This window comes from Cavia porcellus, unplaced genomic scaffold (assembly GCF_034190915.1).
Source record: "Cavia porcellus strain 051 isolate PalLab524CR breed Dunkin Hartley unplaced genomic scaffold, mCavPor4.1 scaffold_18, whole genome shotgun sequence".
NCBI lineage: Eukaryota > Metazoa > Chordata > Mammalia > Rodentia > Caviidae > Cavia > Cavia porcellus.
Genome location: NW_026947501.1, coordinates 70734049 through 70753091, shown reverse-complemented (window position 1 = coordinate 70753091; position 19043 = coordinate 70734049). Strand labels below are relative to the sequence as shown.

Sequence of the window (19043 nt, the reverse complement as noted above, 5' to 3'; positions counted from 1 at the left end):
CTGCAGCTCTCTGCGGTGCAGTGCGGTGTGGGCCAGGGCAAGGCAGGGCCACACCTGTCCGTCCATGAAAGTGTCATCAGACACTTGGTGTCGCCCAGGAGCCTGCTCATCTGAAGGAAGAGGCGCGTGTGTAGCTCTCGCACTGCCTTCCTGCGGCCCTGCAGTGTGAGCCCCACGACATGCTCACAGGGCGGGCCTGCAGCACAGGGCCATGGGGCCAGCGGGCTCTCCCCTTCTTCCTTTATACCCCGATTTCCCTTATGAAGCAGCACGGAACGTGGGAGCGTGCTGGAAGGCTGTGTTGCTCCGAAGCAGATGAGAAAGCAGAAGCTGGAGTCAGCGGAGGGCCCGGCACAGCCCGCCCGAGTCGGGGTGAGCGGCCTCAGGGTGCCCACTGTCTGGTGAAGCACGCAGTACCCAGTCTCTGCTGTGAGAAACAGAACTACAGGCTGCTTCATTTTTATTTTTATTTGGTGTTAACTCCACAAGAAAACAAAAACCTGTTATTCTGGTGTACGTGAAATCAGAACAATACAACCACGGGAAAGAAATCTCAGCCCAGGAACGGAAACTGATACTTCAGTGCTATGGCTGTGCAATGCGCTTCATACCACAGTGCGCCTCGGCGCCTGCCACCATTCACAAAAACTAAACACCACACTTCCAGCTGCTGCCGAAAGTCTCTCAGCTTTAGCCACTTAATCATGAAAACCAATCAACACAGAATTCGCCATTCCGTGGCCATCCCTACTCCACCCCACTGGGGCAGGTGTTCTCTGCACCAGGGCTGCTGGCGCCCGCCTGAGGCAGCCTCTCAGCCCAAGGCTGCACCTCAAACCTGCTCATTTGGTCTCTGCGACTCGAGCAGCGACTCTAGGGAAACTGCCGCTTCAGTGACTTTAGGAATTCACAACTTCCACTTCTTTTTTGCCTTTGCTATTATAGTTCAGTGCAGATGCTAATCAGTTTTTAGGAAGCTCCAGAAGAAAGAAAAATACGTAACAACTTATCTGATGTCTGTAAATAAATAACAGCAACATAAAACCTTACCCATGCGCACGCACGCGCGCGCACACACACACACACACACACACACCCACACACCCCACTGTAAAGTGTCCAAGATGTGCTGTATAAAAATGTACCCTAACAGGTGGTGGGACGGAGCCCAGCGAGCACGCTGGACTACTGCGGGAGAGAAAGGTGACACGGAACCTCCAGGACCACAGCCTTTGTGCCATTTTCTGTGCTGTCACCTAAGAACAGGGCGACACACACAAACCCTTGGGGCCAACCAGGCTCTTCACAGCCAGAGGAGTGGCCAGGCTGTTGGGCCACGCCAGGCATCTCCCTGTTCCTGAGGTCACCACATGGAACTGACTGCAACAGGATGAGTTGGTTGAAGAACAACTTAAAATGTTTCAGTTTTGCCGATACGGCTCCCTGTCTTGACCCTGCCACTGCGTGGCTGGAGAGCCAAAGTGATCAGAGGGTACAGACGAAAAGACAGACCAGCTCCCCCAGGGAACCATGACACATGGTGCCGACCAGAACAGCAGTGCTGGGGCACGTGGACAGCACTCTGGCCACCCACCCACGGCACGAGGAACCACTTGCCGTATCCTCTCAGACATGGATGAGAGCAGCAACAGCACAACATGCCATGCCACGCCATGTCACACCAAGCCACGCCACGGGAGTGGCGAGCTGTGGCAGTCGAAGGTTCCCGTGGGGTGACAGGGCCTCTATTCCATGTCCAATGCTCACAAGTTCAGGTTTGGGGGACTGAACAGTCACCAGGAAAACCACAACCAGCAACCACAGCTCTGTACTGGGCTCACCCTCTTCAGAGAGCTGGGCCTGCGTCTTGGTGCAGACACATGGCAACACCCTCCTAGTCAGGGCAGAGGGGCAGGCACCCCATCGGATGCCCCAAAACCTTGGCATGCTCGGTTAGCAACACAAGACACCCCATGGTACCCTCATGCTACTTCAGGAGAAACCCCGGGAGGACGCAGCGTGCTGAGAGCCTCCCGACGCACGCACACCCTTGCACTCTTCCTGCCAGGTCCACGGCATCCCCTGGACGGAGCCGGGATGAGTCCCTTGCACTCTCCCACCCCGGAGAGGATGCCCCACTGTGGGGAGAGCGCTCTCCCAGTGCTTAGAGGACACAGCTCAACACTCTGAAGCTAAAGTCTCTGAACAGCAGAAGTGGAGTCAGCACAGTAGTGCTGACGAGTGACAGTGATGTCATCACAGTGCAAGGGAGGGGCCTGTGGCTATGGGGCGAGGGCAGCGGCCCCTGGAGGACGAGCACATGCACACCCATTCTGGATCGGACAGCACATCTAGTCTACTCAATAGCCAAGGATGCACAGCTGGGAAAGAAATCTTCAACAGGACCACGGTCCTCAATGCTCAAGTGAGGAGGAGGAGAAGTCACGGGTTGGAATCAGTTACTCGGGAAACCTATGCTGCTGCTTCAGGTGGATGGGCCTCACGAAGGGCAGCTTCCCACGGCACTGCGTGGAGAGCCATAGGCGCTAATGTGAGTCAGAGGTGCGTCCGGGAGAAGAGTGCCCCCTCGCGAGCGGCCCCCCACTCGCCACTGCCATCAGAGCCTGAGTCTCCAGGCTCAGAGCTGGCGCTGGAGCGCGTCTTCCTGCAGAGGCCGTTGGCCCGGACCCCGGGACCGCCCTCTCCGGCACACCGCGCTTCATAGACAGAAGACACCTGCAAGGCAAGCACAATTCCTTACAGTGAGAACCCAGGGTCCTGCAAGGGCTGCCACACTCTACCCGCCCGCAGGGCTGAGGCAGGAGCCAAGGTGCACACCTACAGGGTGCAAGAGCAGGCCACTACCCCTCCCCAAGGCCTGAAGGCCTCCACAGCCCACCTGTGCTGCCCAGTCACCTGGACACATGAGGGGATGTCAGGCCAGCGAAAGGAAGGCTCCTACTTCCTAGCAGCCCGGCTGCACTGGGAGGATGCGTGAGGATGACCCCCCTCATGCGGCAGGGCAGGACATGGATGAGCAAACCGACATACACAAGCTGGGACAGAGCCTGGGGACCATGAGGCAGGAAGGCAGTGCTTCTGGCAGAGGCAGAGGGACTGGAGGGCGTGGCCACTTCTAGGCTGCTTCGACCGGGGTTGCCAGGTTCAGCAGGTGCTTTCCAGGGCAAACTCCTTATCTGAAGCCTCCCATGGGCACCTCTAGCTCCAGGACAGAAAGGTGAGCAGCAGCTGCGCCGGCCACAGCAGCTAGCCCAGTCTCCCTGAGCCACCTCGGAGACTGGCTGCAGCCCCACCCTGTCTTCAAGTAGCAGCCCTGCCTGAGAATGGGGCAGGAGCACGAAAAGCCATGGAGAGGGGATGTGAGGTGTGGGTGGGGTGGGGCGCACGCAGAGGCCGTGTGGGGGTGGGTGGCTCCCAGCCTGCCTGTACCCCGACCACTCCCTGCTGTTACTCTGGGTGGCCCAGTGCTACACTACAGATTGTGGGGCTGGCTGTGCTCACAAGCACCAGGCCCTGCCTCCTGGGTAGGAGAAGCAGAAGTGAACAAAGGGAAGCCCGGCTGCTCTCCAGGAGAGGAGTGGGGTGATGGGCAGTGTCCGGGCTGGAGGCTGAGGGGGATGGCTTGGGTCACCTGCCCAGAGTGGAGCAGGGGTACCGGCACCACCAGCGCCATCACCATGAGGTGCCCCAGAGCACGACTGTTCCAGGGACAACTAGCACAGGAAGCAAATGAGACTCCTGGGAGCAGTCACTCTACTGCTGGGGAAGGCTGTGCAGAGGCCATGGGCCACACACCTTCAGGTGCTCCCCAGGCAGTCACCGAGTCACCAATGCGGACACGCACATTGCCACCATGTGCTGGACCACAGAAAGGGCAGTGTGGGTCCCACAGAGGCAGGGGAACGGTGGGGTCAGCGCTCGTTCACTGTAGAGGGGTGCCGGATCCTGCAGGAAGCCGCCCCCCACCAGCAATGGTGGGGAGGGTGGGAGGTGAGGCCCGGCCCACAGAGCTGGGGACTCCCAGCCTGTGACTGGACACAGGGAGAGGCAGCCATTTCTAAGTTAGTACCGAGGAGGGGAACAACCCACTTACCCTATTAAAATCTAACAGATGTTCTTCACTGCTGGGTATTTCTTTAATGTCTTCTAGGCCATTCTCTCCCTTGGCATTTGTGTAGCATTCTTAGTCATTGCAAATGGAGAAGGGAAAAGAGGGAGAGGGGAAATTCCATTAAGACGTAGTTAGGAAACACACATTCTCATCCCCTTCTCACAGCAAAGGCTGGTCTGCCACCCTCCGGAGAGTCTATAGCCACGGGAGGACAGCCGGGTGCCCTGGACAAAACCATGACACATTTGCAAATTCTCAGGCCACGTGTCTGAGTGAGTTACAAGAACGGGCCGGCTCCACAAGCAACCCAGGATTCTTCCCTGAGACAGTCACTCAGCGAGCATCTCCTACACCTGACGGTGAGCGGCCCGGGTATGCAGGGTCATAGAGACGTCGGGTAGACTCTCCAGGTCGGACACACAGGGAGGGAGACGCCGTCCTGGAGGGGGTGGTGCTCACAGTGTAGGGGCAGGCGCTGGGCAGCTCAGTTCACTTCAGGAGGCTGCCCTGACACCACGCCACTGAGTGCATGTGTGGCCCCTTTGTGGCCTGGGGGGCAGAGGAGACTTGGCCTGTCACTACAGGCCGGCAGGCACATGCAGACCAGATCACACACAGCCTCATTCTCCACTTGGCTTACTTACAAGGCCCAGGGGAAGCCCTGGAAACCTCAACCTTCAGAGGTTCCCAGGGGACTGCTCCTTTCTGAGGCACATGAAAGGCAGCACCTGGCTTGGACGTCCACTTAGGCAAGTACGTCCTCTAAGGCCATGTGCATGTCAACAGTTATCAGGAGGTGACAAGAGATGCCAGGCCATCCCTGTGCCCAAGCCACAGAGGACTGGGCCAGCCCCAGCAAGGGCAGGCCTCCTGGGACACTGCACAGCAGGGTGGCTTGGGCACAGAGGTCACTAGCTCAGGTTCCTGAGACTCCTCCAGGCTCTGGCCGCCTACAGGCTGCGATGTGTGTGACAGGAGGCGCCACTCCTGGGCACACAGGTATCATCCGCCCTCTCCCAGCCACAACCCTCCAAGGGCTCTATGCACAAAGACAAGGTGTTGTGTGGGGCACAGTAACAGCCATACGAACCGGTCCAGGACACAGGCCCTGGACTGCTGTGGACACTGTCCTCTCAGGGGCTAGAGACCCTGCTTCACCCTCACCCAAGTGCCCACAGGCCTGCCCCCACCCCACTGGGACTGCAGGGGGGAGGGCTGTCCTCTGGGCTCGTGAATGGAGGGGACCCCTCCCACACTCATTGGGAAGGTGTAACACTCAAGCTCAGTCCAGCTTTTCCACAGCATTCCTGGGGACAGGCCCCAGGTTTTCAGTGACAACCTGCGTGAGGCGCTGTTCATGAGAGCCCCACTAGGGGGCGCTCTTTTTTCCATCTCCCTTTACCAATCAAGGCAGTGAAGGTAGAGAAAGATCCATCTTTGCCAAGGTCTAGCTGGGCCCTGTGGCACCAGCTCTGCTCAGCTGGGCTTCCCTAGCACCAGCATGAATGCTGTGTGATGCTTCCCAGCAGGGCTCTCTCTCAAGGCTGCAACCACATGTGCTACAGTAACAGCTCCGCTTCCCAAGCCCTGGAGAGCCTGGTGCACCTATAGGGTGACACCACTGTCAAGGACCTCCACTACTGCACCAGCCCAGCAGCAGCCCTTGCGCCTCCTCAAAGGCACCTGGCCGGCAGGACATGGATGAGTCTGTCACTGCATTTCTGGGGCCCAGGGCAGTGCCCGGCCCAGGAGAGTTACACGCTTGCTGCAGGAGGCACCAGTGGGAGGGCAGCTGCCACAAGGGTGTGCTCAGGCCAGGCATGCACGGTGGCAACCGGTCCCCCTCCCTGGCTGCATCTCCCCACTCTACTGTCAGCAGGGATGGGGCAGGGAAAGTGGCCCAGCTTCTGGGCTCTGTCTTCTGCCAGCGAGGACATTCCAATCTAGGGATGCTGATAGCCCTGGGGCTGGCACTGGCTGAGCAGCTTGAGACAAGTCATTTGTAGCCTCTGCTGAGTGCGTGAGTAGCCATTTCCTTGGCAAAGCCCCATCTGAAGCAACTGTGAACAAACACAGAGCCAGTGTGCACGTGCATCACTGACAGCAGCCACTCCAAGCTCCTCTCCCAAACCCCTCACACACCACAGCACTCACAAGAACAGTCACTGGCCCAGACCTGCCAGAGACTGCAGCGCTGACCAGGACCTAGATGCCTGCGCCCAGTGACACATGCTGCCAGGGCCGGGGAGGCATGGGTGCAGTCTCTCTGCAAACCTTCACACAGAGGGATCCCACACCACTACGCAGCGCCTTCTCTCTTCCTTGTGCACAGCTCTGGCATCACTGTCCACATTCTGCTAGCTGCACTCCTGTCTCTGGTGCTTATGGAGAGAGGATTGGTGCTGCTAGTGCCCTGATGTTCTCCTGACACACACGCAGACCACTGTGCACAGGGCAAAACTTCCAGGACACACAGCCTGGCCCGACGGCTATGCTGCAGGGTCTGGGTGAACCACTAACCCTGCAACACTACGCCCTCCACTGAAGAGAGGCAGCAGCTCATCCAGTCCTGAAGGGGCCACAGAAAGGGAGCACCTCCAGACAGCAAGGGCCAGCAACCATGCAAGAGTCAGACGCCAAGATGACCCAGCTCCCACCCTGCGATCTGACCAGACCTCTGGGAATGACAGCAGGACATGGGAAGCCCTCTGTGGTTACTGCACAGAGAGAAACTTAAAGAGTCCAACAGCCAAGGCTGATGGGCTATGTGGGCACACACTGTGCCCAGGAGGGCAGCCACTGGCTGCAAGCTAAGTGCAGTCCAGCTGGGGAGACACGAGGGATGTGCCACAGCTTCCGACTCTGACAGCAAGGACCAACTGCCTCCCACACATGCGATGGGCCCAGGACGCCCAGGAGGTCGAAAGCTGGCCTCGCCTGCCTGCCTGAGCCGGTCCAGCAAGGCTGCCTCCTTGGCCTGTTGCTCCCAGGACTGCTGGTCAGGATTCTCCGACTGCTCCTGTAGGTACTCATTCAGAACTGGCCTGAAGGAAACTGCTCCTCGCAGACGGCTCCTCACCAGTCTCCCCAGCTCCCTGCATAGGTGCCGACTGTGCCACCTCACTCCTACGGGGCCATCTCAGCCATGCCAGCAGCATCCTCAGCATGCATCTGAGCCCAACACCGCCACACCCAAATCTTTCTCAGCCCCCTCCCTACACAATGGATGTAGCCCAACTCTGCCCACTCCCAACTGGCTCCCCACGGCTTCCTGCTTCCCCAGCTGCCGCAGAGCCAGAGCTGCCCGCCCTCTTCCAGCGGGGACTATAGATGACTTCTTCCCCCAGAAGCCAGGGAGCTAGGATTGAGCATCTCTCACCGCAGGGTGCTCACGCTTCCCAAGCCTTCACTTCACTCAGCCCTGGGGGCACTTTAAGAGCAGGGTCCAGTTCTCGATGACTGAAGTGCTAGCCACAAAGAAACCTTTGTGGTAAGTAGTCCTCGGACTGACTCGTGAGGGTTTCTTGCTCATAATGAAACACAAGTCCTAATGAATTAATTGACGGGACACCTGTCTCCTTACCTTCACATTCTGATGGAGGAAAAAGGGGAGAGTACAGGGCTTTTTCCCACCAGGTCTGCTTTTCTTGACTTCTACTCATTTCTTGCATATCAGTGTTCAATCCAGGAAACTATTTAGATTAAAACCAAATATAGAAGACATTTGTAAACATTCAAACTAAAGAAAGAAGTTCCAGGAGTACTAGTTACTATAAACACAGGATTTTAAATTGGTGAGTCTACTGCTCTAGATAAAGTGAAGTTAAAAAGCCAGTGTGTTCATAGCAAATAAGAGACATTTCCTTCCCATCCCCCCACCTTTTTTTATAAAGACATGGTCTCACCATAGAGTGCAGGCTGGTCTTACACAATCCTCCTGCCTCTGCCTCCCGAGGGCTGGGTACAGGGGTGCGCCACCATGCCTGGCTGAGAGTTTGCTTTAAAAGCACCTCTGACTTGCTGTGGTGCACACCTGTCATCTCACAAGGCTGAAGTGGGAGGATCACAGTAAGTTCAGGGCTAGTTTGGGCTACACAAATGACTTCAAGACCAGCCTAAACTACATGAGACCCTAGCTCTAAAGGAGAAGAAAAAGTAAGCATCAAATTGGAAATGGAACTAAAATCTTAACATTATTACTGGGCAGAGCAAACTGACACAAGGACTGTTAAAGGAAGAGCAAAGAAGGAAGTATCTCACATGAAGACAAATGCCTGGGTTTCAGCAGTGCATACAGACTGTAACCCGGCAGCCCAAATCTCAGGTGCCCAGCAGGGAACACGGGGCCCTCTTCTCATACAACCAGGCAGGGCAGAGTATAAAAAAAAAAAAAAAAAAATAGAAGAAAAATTCTCATGGGCAGTTATCCATTTAAAGGCCTTCATAATAACATTATACCAACCAGAAAAAAGTGAGATTTAAACACACAAATGCATCATAAATTTAGTAACTTCAATGCAAAACAGGACATAGTGACTCAAAAGACACGAGGGAAGGACTGTACAGCAGGAAGGCTTGCGCCCCACTGCCTCTGTGGCCATACAGTGTGGAGGCAGCAGCTACGTAGGAGGGACCCACGCCTGAGTCGGCCGCATCCTTTTCAAGGCCAGCTGTGACTGGTGCCTGGTATGCAGGCTGGCAGGACGACCCCCTCCCGCACACCTTCTTCACTGTGCTTGGGAGGCAGTGCGTGGCCAGCTCCCCAAGACGGAGGCCTGGCAACATCACTATAGCTGCCAGGGCTGTTGTCCTGTGCTTACAACTGAGACCTGTCACAAGACATGTCGTCATGGATCCCACTTTAACATTGGAAAAGTGTTAGGAATTCAATCAGTGATCCGAATGAGCTAATGATTCAATTCTAAAATAGGGTTTTGTTATGCTTTTAACTATAAAATCTTTCTTGTGTTTAAAGTTGGTGAGTGGGGATTTAACTCAGCAGCCTAAGTGCATGCCGGGCAAGCACAACATTGTAAGACTGATCCTCAGTACCAAAAAATAAATGAATAAAAAATAAATTACTTGGTTCAGTACGATGCTCTTTATCATGTAGGTAAGTGGGAAACACATTTCCAACTTTTATTTCCACTTAGCGGAACTGTTCAGAAACACTCCCAAATTAGGAGCTGAAAAACGGTGTGTCTGTCCAACATGATGGGTGAGCCTTCACTCCTTTCTCCTCCAACTCAGCCTCACAAGAAACACAGGTGCCACGGCGAGGCAGAGCGGCATCAAGGCCCAGGGAACCTCGGGACTGGGCTGAAATACACGAGGCTGCTCCTGCAGGCCTGGCTGACTTCCAGGCCGCTCGGACCTGTTCTGCGTGGTGAACCCCTGGGCTGCAGCCTCCGCTCCATCCCAGGGCACGCAGAGGACTGAGGAGGCCAAAGCTTCCGCACTTCCTGCCTTCCAGCTTTACTGGCAAGTTTAATCGTGCTGCTTATCTTTTCATTCTTTCTTGAAACAGGAAGGGCAAAAGAGGGAGAGTGGTCCTCTGGAGGACTGGGCACAGTGACAAAAGCAGATGGTGGCACACCATGGAGCCACACTGGATGTTTTTTAAGGGTAGGACACCATCCTGCTTCTCTTGCTCTGCCAGACACTGACAGATGCTGTCCAGCACCTAGGACCTGAGGAGACTGCTGCTTGACTAGGCTCTGACTGCTGAGCACCCCACTTCCCTACTCTCCTGCTGAGACCACTGGCAAGAGCTAACGGTTCCTACAGTAACTCCAGAAACCATTTCTGCATTCTCCAGCTGAGGGTAACCCATACAGCAAGGCCCAGGATCTTGTTCCTGCTACAGGGAACATAGGTGCTCTGTGTGTGTGTGTGTCCTTTTATGGCACCTTTCTGCTCAGCTCTGTCAACTTCTAGGTCACAAGGCAGGGATGATTGCTTCTTCATTCACCAAAAGTCTGCTTAAGGTATTAACTTCTGGTTCACTTTGGTGGAAAAGAATGTAAATAAAAACCACCAAAGAAAACAAAAACAAACAATACAACAACAAAAAACCCCAAAACAAAGTGAAGGAGAGGCCGAGCGCAGGAGGACAGCAAAGCTTGGAGGAGGTACACTGTGGCTGGTTGGCTGCACACCCTCAGCTCCTCCCGGCTCCCCTGGTACCCGCCCCGTCTCCCCTGGTTCTTCCTCTCTGGACCACACTTACATCCCAACACAGCCTGGTATTCCACGTGCTTGCTGTCAGCTTCCCCACCCCCGAGGGGAGGGCTGCTCCACAAGCATCTAGGATGGTACCTGCGACAGCAAACACCCAGTGCACACATTCCACGAATGGATGAAATGGTACAAGAAAAAAGGCGCCATCAAAAAGGCCTGAGAAATGTCCTCGGGAGAGCTTACAGGGTGGACAAGAAGTCGCTGGAGCTCCATTTCACTTGAGGACCAGTGCCCCCGCTACAGCAGTTCCCACTCATCCAGGTTGCAGAAGGAAAAGAAAACCAGCAGGTCTCAGAAAGAGGAGAGGCAAATGCATTGAGACCTGAGAAGCACGAGCTGCTTGCCTTTCCTGCTCTGCTCCCCCTGCGATGGAGGATTGGGCACACTTGGGCCTTGTCCCTTCCTGTGCGCGCTGGGCAGGCCTCACACGCCTCCAAGCCTACACGGCAGGCCTTCACAGGAGAGCAGGAAAATGAATCCACGTGGATATCCAGTGGGACTTGGTGACAAAGCCCTCTCACAGGCAGACTGTGTGTCATACAACATGGACGAGCTTCCTAGCACAGTGCCCATGGAGGCAAGATGGCCTCCTCTCCCGAGCTGGGCAGGATTGTGCCCGGAGTCAGGGACTAAGCCTTACGCTGCTTTTCTGAGCTTCAAGACACCTGGCACCAAGTAGGCAACCAAGGCAACAAGGAGACTCAACTCTGCCCTAGGGACCAATAGACCCCTGCAGCGTGCTGCTTCCCATATAGCACTCCCCACCCCAGCCCGCACTGGGCGCGTCAGGCTCAGCCCCACTGCCTGGCTATGCTGTGGTGCTGACTGCACACTGGGTGTGCTTGGGGGTCTGGGCAGGGCCCCAGGTTCCCACAGCGCCGGGCTCACCCTCCTTTGATCCTTTTACCACAGGGCCGACAGTGGAGCTGGCTCTAAGACCCTGGAGGACAAGGAACTGGCCACTTAAATTACGATGCAACCACAGAGTGGAAAAGGAAGGGCAAGTATAATAACTGCCATTTCAGTTAAAATGAAAAAACAGGAGGAAGTATATGTGATTATCCAGGCAGGAAACACTCTTGGAGGGTCCACCACAAGTCTACTAATGACAGCTCCTGGGCGTGGGGCTTGACACTGTCTACACCCCTCTTAGAGCTTCTCAGTTTTTACAAAGTGGTCTTCCTGCCTAGACTGAACCAGTCATAGCACAAAGCCTTGCTCATCAGAGCTCCTTGATCGGTTACAGATATTCAATCACCGTCCACTGAGTTGACTCAACTTCTGGGGAAAATTCCCAGACATCAGTACTGGTGGCCATCCTGCTTGCTCTGGAAAAGATGAGGTGCTGGTGCCTTTGAAGGGGCCACTAGAGGAAGGGGGAGGATCGTCCACCAAGCATCTAGGGAGGACCACCAAAGGGATGGGAGGGCATGGTGTCTAGCCCCAGCCTAGTGCCCAGCGGTTTCTTCAGGTTATTCAGTCCAGCTCTTCAACCCAGTACCACAACACAGGGCTGCTGCTGAGACCTGGATACCCCAACACCTGGCCCCAAACCTAAGACTGTGCTCTGGAAGCTGAGGCCTTCCAGGAAAACCCAGAATTCTGGTAACAGGTAAATACATCAACATACTAGGAAGCGAAGGAACATGGTAGTGATACGGCGCAGACTCTTGCTTCTTTCCTCTTTTTCTTTCTTCCCAATCTGGAACCAGGTGAAATACAAAGTACATAAAGGGCGCTTTACGGAGGAAAGGGGGGGGGCAATAAACAACAGATAAAAGCTAACGACTCATCAGATTCTGCTTACAGTGCTGATGCCAGTGTTTAGAAGGACTAACCTCATCCCCTTATGGGTTCCTAGAAGCACTAACCCTGGAGTTACCCAGGACGCCCAAACTGCAAGCACGGAGCTGGACACCTGGTGTCTGGATAAGACATGGGCCACAGACACGAGGAGCTGATAACCACAGGTGATACACAGGACATGGAAAATGGGTCAGAAAGCGGCATCGGGCACAGAAGAGGAAGAGAATGGAGATATCAGTGTTGAGGGTCGGAGTGGGAGAGAGGTCAGCAAGGAGATGGCCGTGGAAAGCCGGGGCTGGGAGTGCGTGGGAGGGAGGCAGTACTCCTGCTCTGCCCCCGGGCATGACATCTAGACGGCTCCTCTCTGCTCAGCAGGCTGCCAATGGAGAAAGGCCAGGTACTGCTTCATCAAACAAAGCTGCAAGTGGGCGGGCTGCAATGGTTTGCCCAAGTGTTAGTTCTGGTACAACCAACTTAACCTGAAAGCATCTCCTAGGAACACAACTAAGGGCTGTGCTGATCTCACTAACAAAACTTGATGCTGTTCTGACTTGACGGACTCAGTGGAATTCAGAGCTTTCAGAACCTACTTTGTATAGCCAAGATCCATCTACTTAGCTCTGTAGAAACAGTGTGCTGCACTGGAACTGTGAGTTCATTTTCACATGTATTCTCTAAAACACTGAGTGGGTATGACTGAGCAGGTTTACACATAAAACATAAGCTTGGAAAAAGCTGACCAGCATCCAAGAGTCAGCTGGACAGGCGCTACCTGAAGAAGTGTCACTAGCAGCCCTGCCTGGCTCACTGGCTTTGAAAGCCCTATGATCACACAGTTTCTGCTCTGTGCACACTACATTAACACCAGCACAGAAGAATCTTAAAATCTGTCATTTGTATTCAAATGTGTACCAGTTCAAATTCATAAATATCAGCTCATTTTAGGTTCTCAAATGTAAAATTATAAGAATGGTAAGCCATAAGACATTTAAGCTAATTTCTCACTGGTTTAATAGGCCCCCCCCCTTTTCTTTTTCCTTTTTATCGGTACCAGGGATCGAACTCACAACTGCCTGCTTGCAAGGCAGGCGCTTATGCCGCTGAGCTAAATCCCCAGCCCCTAATAGCCCCTTTCTTTGGATGCTATTTTTCAATTAAGTCTGACCAAGTCCTTTGTCAAATGCCGACACACAGAAACGTACCTCTTCCAACTGTCCCGAAGAAACTGAATTATCTTCATAAGCAGGGAACTGACAACCTGCTTTGCAACTGCAAAAGTTATTAATTTCTTCCTCACACTGTGCCATTATTTTACAATTTGCTTCTGAGCTTTCTAAATCTATTTCCAGAGATTCACTCATGCTACATTCCAAACACTGATTCTGCTTTCCGGCTGGTAGAATCCCAGTTGACTCCTCCTGGGAATCTAGTGATGTCTGAGCACTCTTTTCCATTCCAGACTTTTTTAACCTGGGAAGGAATTTCCCAGACTCAAGCTCTGATTTTCCATAGTAATGGCCTTCTTTCTCTGCATCTTCTTCCAGAGGTTTGAGATCTGCCTGTGGATCTTCAAAGACATCCACCTGAGGAGGAATGGGAACACTGGCTTCATCTTTCTCAGACTCGAACTCTGACTCGCTTCCTCCTCCTGGGGACAGTTCCGATGCAGAGATGGGGCGGAAATGAGTCCTGGGAGAGATGCGGATGGCTCTGTACTGGGTCCTGTCAACACCACATATCCTAGGGTGAAACACTTCACTGTCTGAGTCAGAGCAGAGGATTGATTTGGGCTTAAAAGTGGGGCTGAAAGATGTAATCCCTTCAGGTTCAAATGAACATTCTACATGAAGAACTTGTGAAAACGGATTACTTAAGTCAAAGGAAGAGAATGAATATTCAAGTCCAGGATCTTCAACTTGAAAGTTACCACAAGCTCCTAGTAAGTCTTCATGGAAGATAAAAGAAAATCCTTTATTTAACCCATTTTCCGCACTCTTCAGCTGATCGTTTTGTTCAAATGATACGAAGGGTTTCCACAACTGCCTGTGACCAGGGGCAAAGCTGTTTCCCGGGGTCATAAAGACGTCGGTCCCAGCTATGGTCACAACATCGGAAGCTGCGCACTGTAGCAAGCTTCCTTTGGCATGGCCGGGTGGCACGACTGCCCATTCCCCATCACTACTGAAGGTCTTGAGTTCTCCATAGACCCCACCAAGGATGAAGGCATTCTCTTCATCCTGGGCCACATCCCACGGTTTCGAGGGCGTGGTGTAATCACCACCATCCACCTTGGAGAGCTCACCAGAGACAAAGGCCCTCTTCTCCAGGTCCCCTCGCTCCCCCTCCCAGAGGCGATACTCTGATCTCCGCACTGCCCTGCTAGGCTCCTGCAGCGGCTCCAGCTTAGCCTCCGCGTCTGAACAGCAGCAGTAGTTATTCACATCTGAAGAAAACAACTCACCCTCAATCCCTTCTATCTCCACTGTAGCCACAGAACTCCTGTCTGCCATCTTTGTCCAAATGTCTTTAATAACCCCTGAGCTGTAGCCATCTCCATGTGGACTGCTTCCACTACACACTTGTGTAGTTTCAAAGTTTTTGTTTTCTGTTTTTTGTTCTAGCTGAATACCACAGACAGATTCTAGTTTAGATCTTTTTTTGAAAACTAACGTTGGAATTTCTCCTAAAGTTCTACTGTTTTGCTGGCAAGTTTCATCTTGCAAAAAATCTAGAAGTTCTTCATCTACATAATTTGAGGAGACTCTAGGAACTACGTAATTAATATCATCTGCATTAAACTGTGTGGATTCTTCAAACTGAATGCTCAATGTCTCGTTGTCTGAACGTGTTTCTTCCGAATGGGACCACGGACTACAAGTTCTTGTTGAAAGATTAGAACAGTGTTCATTTTCTTCAAAGGCACTATTTTTGGTCCATATTAGCAATCTAGATTGTGTTTTCCCAAGCATATTAGCACTAGAATCTGTATTTTCATTTCCCAAGTTGAGTGTTTCAAAAGAAAATGGTAAAACAGAATTACTGCATTGCACTTCAAACACTGAAAAACAAGAGTTTATACCAGATCCTTCATTAATATCTGAAAAGAGCTCTTGATTGCCAGCAAGCAAGTGTGAGTTGAGCATTGTGCTGTCCAAGATGGGAGAGAGCCTGCCTGGAGAGTCTCCTCCAAAGCTCTCTCCATCGGCGTCGCCAGAGCTGGACGAGCAGCACTCCCAAAACTGCGCCAGGTTGCCGAGGTCTTGCAGGAACAGGCCCTCAGCACCCACCGAGCTGGTCGAATCTGTCCATATTGCACGTTCCCCTTGCAACTCCATGCCATCTAACACTATGCAACATTCTGCCTCAAAATCTGTATTCTCTTTGCTTTTTTGTCGAATCATATTCAAGATCCGACTTTCTCCTTGCATGGTTTCTGAGGCACCAGGATCCAACATGGATTGATCAATATCCACTTCGTAGAAGTGTGTTAGTTCTGACAGATGAATATCATCTAGGTATGTGTTGTCCTCTGGCAGAGAACATAATGAGGTCCCAGTGAGGTCGATATCCTCATTTATAACCGCAGGCATTTCTACAAAATGACCATCAATGAAAGTACCTGCTGCGAGGTATGTTTTGTGAGTATTATTGTTGCTGATACAAAGACCATGCACTGACTCAGTCAAGTCTTCCACTGCCTCTGGTGTCAGAGCACTCGTGTCTTGTCTGTTCCGGTATGTGGTCTCTAATTTACTTTTTCTGCTTAAAGGAACAAAATATTCAGCAATTGGTTCGGTGTACCACAACGGCTCCTCTTTGTACTCCTTGTTGTTCCTGCTCTCTGCGTACAGCTCCTTCCCTCCAGTGCTCCCGGGATCTTTTCTCCCTGCCTCCTTGACTGGCCGCTTACCCCGCTTGCACAGCTGCCTGATGGACCCGCTGCTGCTGCTGCTGCCACCACCGCCGCTGCCTGCATGCATGCTCCTCTCTGCCTTCTCCCCGTGCTTCAGGGACAGCCTGCTTTGCCCGTTCCGCCCTTTCTTGTTTCGAATGTCTCGCGCCTTGTGTCTGACTTTAATATACTTCATGGATGCTTTGGCTTCTCCCTGATTACCGCTTGAACTTGAGCCTCCTTCACTAGAGCCGGAAGACCAGGAGCGAGGGCGCATCTTCCCTTCCAGTTTGTGTCGGATCTGCTTTTTGTGTGAGGTGGGCTTTTCTTCCACATTGCTGTTGCTCAGTTTGTTCTCCTTCTCATGTCTGCTTCTGCTCTGGGCTTTCTCGTGCATGGTGTTTCTTTCCTTGATGACTTCACTCTCGCTGTTGCAGTCCTTGGGAGAAGATGTGTCTGTGCTCGCTGGGGGCGCTGTAGATGACGAAGAGGAGCTGGAGTAAGAACAGGCCTTGGACTTGTTCCACACGGTCATGATTTCCTGCAGGCAAACTGGTTTCTCAGAAAGCGGTGGAAATGCTTCATAGTACCTGAAAAACAGAGGTGTGTTAAAAAATGAGATGCACTCCATACCATAAAACACCACGACCCACCAGAGAAGTGGAATTCTGCGTTATGAGTCAGCATGCACATCATCCATGAATTAACTGTACCAGTCTGCAGTACAGTAAAACACACTGAGCAAGACCCTGTCTCACAAAACGAAACAAAAACCCATGCTGTGCAGTAAACTGATCCTGTGCACCAAGTACCTTTTTGCCCAGCACTGACTGATAAGCACATTATAAACGTTATGAAAATATGTAAGATGACAAATGTATCTTCAAAGCTTGAATTTTAATTAGGAGGCAAAAATGACAAACATAGTTTTGAAAGAACACAGTCTTTTCAGTACAAAATGTTCAAATCTGAGCCTCTGTTACTACGCTTGTGACTTTAAGCTCATTATTTATTTCATGTTTTGGTCTAGTTTCTCAACTGTGAAAGGGGAGCCTATGACCTGCCTCACAGAGCTTTCTGAGCCCCAGGACTCTACACAACTGAGAAGCCGAACAGTTAATCATTCAGGGGAGGAGCTCTGAAGCCACACCCCAAGGACACATCCCAGCTCTGCCCCCTGCTAGCTGTGGACTCTGACTCTAGAACTGTTCCTTCCTCTCTGGAGCTCATATTCCTGAGCCACAAAGAAGCAGGTGAGTGCAGCCCCCTTTGAGGAGGTGGTGTCAGCAGTGGAGGTATTCATGTGTGAAGCGAATCAGAAAAGTGTGAGACAGCCCTGACTCCTGCTGCTCCACCTCAGGACACTAGCACAGGGCTCAGCATCTCAGCAGGCTCCTGAGAGTGGCAGGTACAACTGCACTTGAGTGTTCAAGAAGAGGATGCTGGTAAGGCCTAGGGCAACCTGAGAAAAGGGGACCTCAGAGGAGCCATGCAGTCCCAGAGTTCAGTGAGTACAGGCTGTGAGGCACGAGGACCTGGGGATGAGCTCCTGCACCGAAACCTAACTGGCAGAATCTCCTGGAAATGCAGAAGAGGAAAGATCAAAAGGCTGGCTCTCTGGGGCTTTGCCCTGCTAGGGAACTGGGGGCCCCAGAGGAGCTTTGAGCAAACCAGACTGCCCCACAAGAGCTGCAGCTGTAGGCACTGAGTGTGCTGCTGTGGGGACGATGCTCAAGGTCACACAGGAAATGGCAAAGGCCGTGCTTGGACTCAACTCTCCTTCTCAGCCCATGTGAGAGCTGTCTGGAACAATATTGTGAGCTCCATATGTAATTCTAAACATTCTAGCAAGCTGGGGGTTTAGCTCAGGGGCATAAGTGCTTGCCTAGTAAGCATGAGGTCGTGAGTTTGAGTTCTAGTACCAAAAAAAAAAAAAAAAATTCTATCAATGACTTTAAAGCTGTAAGAAGAAATGGTGAAATTAATTGCAATAATATTTTATTTAATTAAATAAACACATCATTCCAACATGTCCTCCATATTAAACAATAATTAATGCAATATGTGGTATTTTCTTACGCCAAGGCTCTTTAATCGGATGAGAATCTTAAACCTATAGCACATCTCAATTTGAACTAGCCAAGAGCAAATACAGTCTCCTGAGGCTTGGGGTTAGGGACAGCACAGGTCTATATAGAACAACTATACACAATTTTTTCCTTAGGTTTTAGAGATTCAGAAGACTACAATACAATATGTAAGAAAGAAATCTGCTTAAAATGTAATTACTTTAATATTAATCATTTACAATGAAAAAAACTAAAGCACAGGAAACAGGTTTGACTGGCTCAAGGGCTGCCTACTCCCTTTGTAACAAGCAGATGAAACCACGTTCCTGCTTGTGAACAAGGGCAATCATAACGTCTTAACGGACTGGAAACAGCTACCTGTTCAGTCTACCCATTTCACCAGTACTTCCTGAACACGAATGGTACGGACAGAACCATTTTATTCAACTTTGAATCTGAAGCATGCGATATGTTCAGTAACTACTTTTTACATTATGAAGAGAGAAATTAAGCAGGGATAATAAAAACAGAAACCATGCAGCAATTACTGGTCTGATTTTAACAGATGTACATTTTACACCGAAGACGATCTTACATACATCTCCACTTGATCCTTTGCTGGGGGGGATAATTCGGCCTCTGGAGAGGGAGACCCCTCCAACTTTTTGTGAATCTTCTCTTCTGTTATGAAACAAAAATTCAGAAAGATTTGTCACATCTAGTTTATAAATCCTCATTTTAAAAAAGCTTCTCTAGTAATTTTAATCAAAAACAAAACAGGATTTTATAGCCTAATAAGAAAACATTTCACCAGTTTGTCTTTTTAATAAATATCTACTTCTGCGGTGTGCCAGGAGAGACCGCAGCTGGATAGGACCACCACTGTGCTTTGGGGCTTGGAGGT

At 51.8% G+C, this 19043-nt stretch overlaps 1 protein-coding gene across 5 annotated transcripts in view; it reads right to left on the bottom strand.

Annotated features, from left to right (window-relative positions):
- Positions 1 to 450: 450 nt before the first annotated feature.
- Positions 451 to 19043, bottom strand: part of Kiaa0232 (KIAA0232 ortholog) — an 83629-nt gene continuing 65036 nt past the window's right edge. For 4 of the 5 annotated variants that reach the window (XM_063230209.1, XM_063230210.1, XM_063230213.1 and 1 more), the window contains 6 exons: positions 18739 to 18820; positions 13381 to 16660; positions 12003 to 12074; positions 7716 to 7824; positions 4115 to 4203; positions 451 to 2736 (listed from right to left, as the gene is read on the bottom strand). In XM_063230209.1, the coding sequence (XP_063086279.1) occupies positions 2557 to 2736; positions 4115 to 4203; positions 7716 to 7824; positions 12003 to 12074; positions 13381 to 16660; positions 18739 to 18820 (3812 nt within the window). In that variant the 3' untranslated portion in view covers positions 451 to 2556. The remainder of the gene's footprint in view (positions 2737 to 4114; positions 4204 to 7715; positions 7825 to 12002; positions 12075 to 13380; positions 16661 to 18738; positions 18821 to 19043) is intronic. The other variant, XM_063230212.1, reaches the window with a different exon arrangement.